Source organism: Rhinopithecus roxellana, chromosome 10, assembly GCF_007565055.1.
Source record: "Rhinopithecus roxellana isolate Shanxi Qingling chromosome 10, ASM756505v1, whole genome shotgun sequence".
NCBI classification, from domain to species: Eukaryota; Metazoa; Chordata; class Mammalia; order Primates; family Cercopithecidae; genus Rhinopithecus; species Rhinopithecus roxellana.
In genome coordinates this window covers 58,615,039-58,623,808 of record NC_044558.1, presented here as the reverse complement: position 1 = coordinate 58,623,808, position 8,770 = coordinate 58,615,039, and the positions used below count along the sequence as shown (strand labels likewise).

At 50.0% G+C, this 8,770-nt stretch overlaps 1 protein-coding gene across 1 annotated transcript; it reads right to left on the bottom strand.

Moving 5' to 3' along the window:
* Window positions 1-1,239: 1,239 nt before the first annotated feature.
* Window positions 1,240-7,344, bottom strand: KRT5 (keratin 5). Its single transcript, XM_010373971.2, has 9 exons — window positions 6,402-7,344; window positions 5,609-5,823; window positions 4,771-4,831; window positions 4,571-4,666; window positions 4,265-4,429; window positions 3,784-3,909; window positions 3,298-3,518; window positions 2,485-2,519; window positions 1,240-1,905 (listed from the first exon to the last, which is right to left on the bottom strand). The coding sequence occupies exons 1-9, from the start codon at window positions 6,951-6,953 to the stop codon at window positions 1,607-1,609; spliced, it is 1,770 nt and encodes a 589-aa protein (XP_010372273.2). The 5' UTR covers window positions 6,954-7,344; the 3' UTR covers window positions 1,240-1,606.
* Window positions 7,345-8,770: the final 1,426 nt, after the last annotated feature.

The window sequence follows — 8,770 nt, the reverse complement described above, 5'->3', positions numbered from 1 at the left end:
AAATTTCCCACGATCATAGCATCCTCTAAAGTATCCCACAGTGGGCATGGACAGTCTGACCCAATAAGTCATAAATTAAAATTAAATCAAATCCTTGGCATTTATAAGTTGGTTTGACAAAATGGAACACCATGGGCCTCCCCAACCCCTAGTTAAAATAGTTAATATGCCCCAGTGTGAATTAAAACAGGACCTTTAAGGAGTGAAGTCCATTAAATAGGATCTATTTAGAGAAGGGTTGTTTATGTCCATTGTTTTTTCCATCAACAAGCTAATTTGGCCTATTTTTAAACTTGGAAAAAATGAATGGTGCCTCACAGTGGATTACCACAACCATAATGTCATGGTCATGCCTACTAAGGCTCCATACCCAACATTATTGGAATTATTGACGTATCCAATCGGCAGCTGGTAGATATTTCCTTCTTATGGATTTGGCTGTCGAATATTCTGTTGAGTGCCCATTGCAACAGCCTCTCAGTGACAACTCGCTTCACCACCAAGGGCGCTTGATGCAGCTTTCCTAGATACTCAGGAAGTGCCTCAATGAGTCTGCCATGACATGTAATTTTTGCAGTCAAGCTCTTAAATGCATCTGACTTTCTCCAGGAGCACAGATATGATTTACATTGCTGAATCCTCCTCCAAAGAGATGCATTTGATACACTCATTCAGGACATATAGATACCAAGGAGCTCAGAAAAAAAGGGTGTGCCATTGTCCCACAGATCATGCAAAGTCCTGCCACCTCCATTAAATTTCAGAAATTATTTGGTAAACCAAGAGCTACTCTATCCCTGACACTGTCAAAAAATAGCTATCGAGCATCTTAGTGCCCACAATTTTTAGAATAGGCCCAACATCTTTTAGGTCTTTTGAGGTCCTGAAGGCAACGTATTCTTCATTTACAAACTTTACTTAAGGCCAAATATGCTGCTACTTGCAAATCATCTCACCTTGCATAGGCCCCTCTTTAACAAAAGGCTCTAAAATCTGTCTAAATTGCAGTACAATGCACACGCCCACTAATGCCCTCCAGAGACTCCTTCATTGTAGAGACTTTACAATCTCTGTGCTTCTTGGAGTCTCGGGGCCACCCCCGATAGCCACTTTCCCTTAAATGTTATTCCATTCTCCCTGTGAATCGTCAGAAGAACCAATCACATCTGGGTAGACTGACCCTCATGGTATCTCTAGGCTGATTGTAAACCTAGGAGAAAAACAATTCTGCACACCAGCTTATATTATAAAAGCATTTTATTGAACACACTCTGGAGGTAGTTAGAACCAGAACAAAATTTGGGATTGGGGTGGGGATTCTATTTTGACAATTTAGATTTGGGAATACTTTGGGTTCTTGTGTCAGCAGGGACCATGCTGTGGGAAACCTAAAGGCTGATTTGAAGCAGAATATAGAACTGTGGCAAGGAAGACCAGGGGCTGGGAATTGGGTTCTCCTGGGAACCAAAGAATGTGGTTCTGCAATGGGCTTGGTCTAGACTACTCTCCAGAAAAGGATAAAGCATGGCTTGAGCAACTGCCTAGAAGAGGCAGTCTCCATGGGCTGGGTTGCTGCACGTGGAAGGCAGTGACTTGCAGCAGACTCTTAGCTCTTGAAGCTCTTCCGGGAGGAGGAGGTGGTGGAGACAAATTTGACGCTGGAGCTGCTACCCCCACCACTGCCAAAGCCCACCCCCATGCTTCGGCCACTGCCTGCACTGAAGCCAGAGCCCCCCACGCTGAGCCCACCGCCTAGGCCGACACCCCCACTGCTGCTGGAGTAGTAGCTTCCGCTGCCACCTCCGCCAAGACCTCCACCGAGGCCGCCGCCAAGACCTCCACCGAGACCACTGCCATAGCCACTGCCACCGCCATATCCAGAGGAGACACTGCTTGTGACAACAGCTGCAGGGAAAGGAGGGAGGACTCAGTGAGACCATCTGCCAGGCTGATCCTGCATGGCCCACTTATTTGATCTGCTAGTGTTGGAGCACTCTACAGGGCCCCCTTTATAGAGTAACAAGCAAGGCCTAGAAGAACTGTCATTTAGTTAAGGTCCCTAAAAAAGTGGGTGAGCATAAGAGGCAAGGTGCTAGGTACTGAGGGGAGCTAGGTACTGAGGGGAGTGAGGTACTATAGGGAGCTAGGTACTGAGGGGAGGGGAGCTAGGTACTGAGGGGAGGAGCTAGGTACTGGGGGGAGCTATGTACTGGGGGGAGCTAGGTACTAGGGTCAGGGCAGGGGATAGTGTCCAAGAAGCATAGGATGCATGGCTTACCCTTTAAGAGATAAGACATGAACCACATTGTTTCCTGTCCCAATCTGTCCTTCCCTTCCACCACCCATACCTTACTAAGTGTATTATTATAAATTACCATATGCTGAGATGGGAAAGATTTGGACCTAGAAACAGCAGAATTTTGAGTTGGCCCTAAATATATCCCATATTATTGTTGTTGTTAACGTCTGTTCAAAGCTACTTACAGATGTTGACTGGTCCAACTCCTTCTCCACTGAGTCTGAAAGGAGAAAAATTGAATTAAGGGTTAACAGCTCCCAAAAAGACAGCATTAGTCTATGTGGCTAACTCCCATCCTCATGATTCGAGTTCATTCCATAAGCCAGGAGTCTGTATGCCCAGAAGCTGCTTAAGTTAAAGGAAGGGAGAATTCTCCCAAGGGACTTTCCAATGAAGAGGGATTGACCTAGAAACAAGTTGTTAGGAAAGAATTATAATTCACGTTCTCCTACACCCACCATAGGGAAAGCATAAGAGATACGGGAAATATGATTATGTCAAAAGCAGTTTTTGCCTTGTAGGAGTTACATTCTGTGAGAGAACTTGGCATGGACAAAAATTCCTCAAACAGAAAGTAGTCAATGGGCAGTGTCAGAGGTTGAAGCAAACCATAGTTTGGCAATCCAAAGGTAGGTGAGTTTAACTCAGCTGGAGTAAACATGAAAGGCTTCCTGAAGGAAGGGGTACTGGAGGACAAGTGGGGATGGAGGTGGGCATGATGGATATTGAGGCTGAGCAAAGAACGTGGGCAAAAGCAGAAAAGACACAAGTGTCAAGACATGTTTGCTGAGTTGCTCAGGTGCCTGGAGGACAGGCAGCACCCAGGAACACTATATTCAGCCATATGGCCACGAGTCAGACTGAAATAGTATTGATGATGTGTCTTTATCAAGCACAAGTCACTGATCACGTGTGTGTGTTGTACACCCCACAGTGGAGCAGCTTCGCTTTATCAACTGAGGGCCATCTTGAATCTTGAGTTCATGCTGTCTGCTCACCTGCACTCCTCGCCCTCCAGCAGCTTGCGGTAAGTGGCGATCTCCACATCCAGGGCCAGCTTGGTGTTCATGAGCTCCTGGTACTCACGCAGCAGCCGGGCCATGTCCTGCTTGGCCTTCTGCAGGGCCTCCTCCAGCTCGGCCAGCTTGTTTCTGGCATCCTTAAGCGCCAGCTCCCCACGTTGCTCAGCATCCGCAATGGCGTTCTGCAGGTTGGCGCACTACAGACAGAAAGGAGGAGAGTGGGGTTGCTTGGGTAGCTGAGCTGGGCCTGAGGTGTCTCCTTCTGAGATTCTGGGTCAGGCAAACCAAACTATCATGAATCCCAGACAGAAACCAGTACATCATGGGTGGCAGGACATTGAAACGCTGGTACTGGATCTAGCTCCGTGTGTTTAGCAAAAGTAAAACAAAATAAACAAAACAAAATAGATGTCCCTTTTAGAGCTCAGGCCCCCTCCTTGCCCTCTTTCAATAACACCTTACCTGTTTCTTGACATTGTCAATCTCGGCTCTCAGCCTCTGGATCATCCGGTTCATCTCAGAGATCTCATGCTTGGTGTTACGGAGGTCATCGCCATGCCGGCCAGCTGTCTGCTGCAGCTCCTCATACTGATGCGGCCAGGAAAGATAAAACATTCTGTTTATATGAGTGGGAAGAACTTTCCCAAAGTTCACAGGCAGTGAGTTCTAAGCAGTGGCAAGTAGTCTGGGGCTGGTTCAGGCTCTTCCAAGGTCGAGCCAGTCTGGTGCTTTTGTTCTCCTGGAGACACTGGTATGAGATTCAGAGTGAGATTCTTTCTCAGGTCCTTGGGTTTAGATGGAAATTGTCTACAGGGCCATTCCTATAAAACATCCCAATGGGCCTCAGCAGGTTCCAGGAACCCCATCCTTAGTGTCATCATGGCCTAGAATCCTAGACATGGGTGTGTCCCCTCACTCAGGAGACAGTCATCAAAGCACCCACCTTGGTCTGGTACCAAGATTCAGCTTCAGTCCGGCTGCGGTTGGCGATCTCTTCATACTGGGCCTTGACCTCGGCGATGATGCTGTCCAGGTCCAGGTTGCGGTTGTTGTCCATGGAGAGGACCACGGAGGTGTCAGAGACGTGCGTCTGCATCTGGGACAGCTCCTGCAGGGAGTTTTGGAGTCAGTCATCTGGTTCTGTGTTATGTTATTTAAGGTCAGTTCCATTCAAATCTTCCACTCATTGTGATTTGACAACTTGAGGAAAAAAACCCACCCATGTGAAAAATTTAGATAAGTTTCTTACCGCATCAAAGAACATCTTCATGAAGTTAATCTCATCCATCAGTGCATCGACCCTGGCCTCTAGCTCCACCTTGTTCATGTAGGCAGCATCTACATCCTGGGGAAACAGGGATGGTTGGCACCGCACACACCCTACTTAAGTGAGCACCATGCTTAGAGAGCATAGCTGCAGGCTGCTGGTTCTCTCCCACCCACACGCACCTTCTTCAGCATCACAAACTCATTCTCAGCAGTGGTACGCTTGTTGATTTCATCCTCATACCTGTTGGTGAAAGGGATGGAAAGTGTTTGTCAGAGAATAAGCAACAGGTAAGGAGTCTTTATTTCACAGTCAACTGTAAGCCTACTTTTGCAGTGGGAAGGGGCTTCTCCTCATAGGTGGAGAGGGAGGGGACACTGGTAGCATGGGCCTCTGGCCAAGGTCCTTCCCCATTTAAATACTGCTTTCTCTGTAACTGCCTACTATACAGTTCTATTATTGCTCTAATTCAGTTGTTTCAAGCAGATTCCTGCAGAAAAGCTGCGCTGTTTCTCCCCCGCTGCATTACCTAGTCAATTTCTCTAGTGTTCTTTTTTGAGCTTTCAGAGGCTTAAAAAAACAAATAAACAAACAAAACTAAATCTAGCAGCCTAGTTGCTGGTTCATAAGACTAAAGAAATTATTTGAGCCACCAAGCTGGGTTGTGTCACCAGCTCCTGCTTTGAGACAAATCTATCCAAAGGCCCATGTACCGGAGAGGAAAGCCCCAGAGAGCAAGCCTTACATCAGGGCAGATTTCACCAGGTAGTGCCAAGGGCACAGAGCATGTTGCTCTGGCTGTTGGCTAAGTTCCTTGCAGAGGGCCTGAGCCTGGGGCTGGAACTTTCTAAACATGAGCCTGGCTTGTGTTTTTGTTTGTTTGTTTTAGTACTGGAGGTGTCCATGGAAGGTATATCCTCCCAGTGCCCAAGGAAGGCATGGTAGTAGACTAGTAATGAAGCCTATCTGGTGCCAAAAAGACACCACCCTCCCCTGTGTCTACCCCCCACCCCAACTCACTTGTTCTTGAAGTCTTCCACCAGGTCCTGCATGTTTCTCAGCTCTGAGTCCAGGCGGCCCCGTTCCCCGACGATACTGTCCAGCTGCCTCCTGAGGTTGTTGATGTACTGCTCGAACAACGGCTCCAGGTTCTGCCTCACGGTCTTGGTGCCCTGCTCCTGCAGCAGGGTCCACTTGGTGTCCAGAACCTTGTTCTGCTGCTCCAGGAACCGCACCTGGAGGGGAGCAGAGTTAGAAGATAGAGAAACTTGGATTTCATGTTCTGTGATCAATTCACTAAGGTGCCTCCCATCTCTTTCTGTCCCTCTGAAGCTTTCCTGTGCACCGTGCCTGGCCCTGGGCCCCAGGAGGGGAGGAGCAGACTGAGACACCCAAAGTCACTTTGCCAAAGGGAGATAGGACACCTATCCAGGGCACAGAAAGCACTAGGAGTGCTGCTTGGAGTGTGTCCCAGCTCAGCGGTGGCTGCAAAGGCACTCAGGCTGTTGCCCATGCGCTTATCTAACTTCCTGTCCAGTCAGCCCCGTTATATGTGGCATGGAATTCATCCCTCTGTCCAACAGTTGTCAAGAGGCCCTTGTGAGCTAACCTCTGAATGGGAAGAAATAACTCTCCCTTCCCAGCTGCCATTCTAATTCAGAATGCGTCCACAAATCCAGGGCACAGAAACAAATGAAAACACAGAACTGTGCAACTATAAAGGTATTTACACAAAGCCAAGACATCTTCCCTCTTCTCCCTTTGGCATTTACTTCAGACCCACAGTGATTTTTTACAAAAGATCGTAGCTCACCTTGTCGATGAAGGAGGCGAACTTGTTGTTGAGGGTCTTGATCTGCTCGCGCTCCTCGGTCCTCACCCTCTGGATGCTGGGGTCGATTTGCAGGTTGAGGGGAGTCAGGAGACTCTGGTTGACAGTGACCTCTTGGATGCCTCCAGGGGGGCAGACAGGAAAGCCAGGGCCACCGAAGCCACCTCCAAAGCCAGCTCCGCCACCGAGCCCAAAGCCACCACCAGCTCCACCGCCGAAACCAAATCCACTACCAGCACCACCTCCAAAGCCATAGCCGCCTCCAGCACCAGCACCAAATCGGTTCCTGAAGCTGCCACCGCTAGTGCTGATGGATATCCTTTTGGAGCCCCCCAGATTGTAGAGGCTCCGGCTGCCATAGCCACCCGCTCCATAAGCACCCCCAAGGCTGACCCTGCCGAAGCCACCACCGCCACCCCCGGACCGGGACACAGAGGTGAAGCTGGTACGGGAGACAGACGGGGTGATGGCAGAGGCGGTGCTGAAGCTACGACTGCCCCCACTCCGGAAGGACACACTTGACTGGCGAGACATGGTGGCTTGTTCCTGGTGGAGCAAAAGAACCGGGCACTAGTGGGCTGGGAGGTGCTGGAGAGAACAGAGCTCAGCAGGATGCAGAAGGTGGCTCTGTTACCCAGGAACGGCAATGCCCCCTTTTTATCTCCTCCAGAACTGGGCTGGGCGAGAGAGCTGTCGAGCTGTGAATGATTAAGTGGGCTGGGCATGCCTGGGGGGCAGCTGTGAGCTCACCCGTCACACCTGCACAGTGGTGTGGGGTGCAAACACTTTCTTCCTGGCAGGCTCTGCTCACTTAGAAATAACCTTGCCTTGCAGCACTGATCTCTTGGCAGCAAGTTGGTGATGCAGCCAGCAAGTATATCTTCACCATAGAGGCTGGGGGCTGTGAGCACCCTAAGAAGGATGCCAGGAAGTGAGGGGGCATTGGCATGGCCAGTGTCCTGAGGATTCTTACAGGACCAGAGGTATTGACAACCATCCCAGTACGGTACATGCTGAGCATCTGCCCTTCCAGTTTGGGGAAGCTGTCCATCAGTGGCGGGCAGACGATTCCCCATAGTGATCTGCTCTTACACTTTTCCGAGCAGCAGGTTGCTGCAGGGTTTTCCCCTCTGGGAAAGGCAATCTGTAGCCTTATATCTTGGTTATGTGCTAGAGGGAAAATAGAGTTTCATCCTTTTCTGCACAATTTCTTTCTTAGGGAAGGCACAGCTATCCCGGAGCCCACTGGGCAGATCTGCCTGCAAGGTTCAGGCCAGAGAATGTGGGAAGCCCTCAGCGCCCCTATAAACCACTTTGATCTCTTTAGGGCCAGGTTTATCCTTCCATAGCTCCTCCTAACTCAGCATTTGTTCTGCCCTTTGACCTTTTCCTTGCTCTTTGGCCTGGGCAGGACTCTGTGGGGGGCTTAGGAAACCCAGAGATCCCATGGAATCCCTTAAAAAAAAGTCTGAGACTCATGGGCTATAGCGTATCTTTTCGGGGATAGCTACTCTGCCGGCTCCCCAGCCCCCAAGGTGTGTTCCAGCAAGCTCTATTCTACTAGGGAAGAAATGAGTCATCGTATGTGTTGATACAGGCTGAAGGCCGCCACAAACACATACCTGCAGGAGCTTCTAATCTCATCAGGAACATGTTGAGAGTCTGACGGCCTGTTATAACGGCGAACCACCCTGTTCCAAGCAGCGGGACTTGCTCTGTTTTCTCTATGCTGCAGCCCAAAGTCTCCTTCAGGGCCAAGGCAATGGAAAACGGGATTCTAAGTCTATGGATTGTCCTGCCAGAAAGGCTAGCCAGAGCAGGCCTGTGGGCCCAGGCAGCTGGCATGACAATCTGCCAGTTGCTTTAGGGAGGGCCCTGTGAGATCCCCTCTGCAAAACTTGTCTGGGGGGTTGTGGCACCAGGTGGAGGTAAGGGGGTTTCTGATGAGGTTTTAACACACGTCTGTTCTAAACCACACCCACTCTTTTTGTCAGCAGATCTGAGTGGGGTCACCTCTCTGCCATCCCCCAAATAGAAGCAGGGCTCTCAGGCAGGACAGTGCTTGGGCCGTTCAGAGCTGCGGGGTGTAGGGGGGCCCTGTGGCCCGAGGCTGGAGGTAGGAATGCAATGGGGATGGGTTCAAAGCCTCAGGGAGGAGGGGCTATATTCTCAAGAGTAGAAGAACAGGACCTGATCCAGGCTCAGGAATCTCTCACCAGGGCCTGCGGTTGGCCACAAGGAAGCCAAGGCTGTGGGAAAATGATTCCCTGGTGCTGAGGATCAGCTGAAACAGTGACTTCTCACCAGAGAGCTGCGATGAGCAAGCAGCTGACAGGTCAATCCCGGCAGAC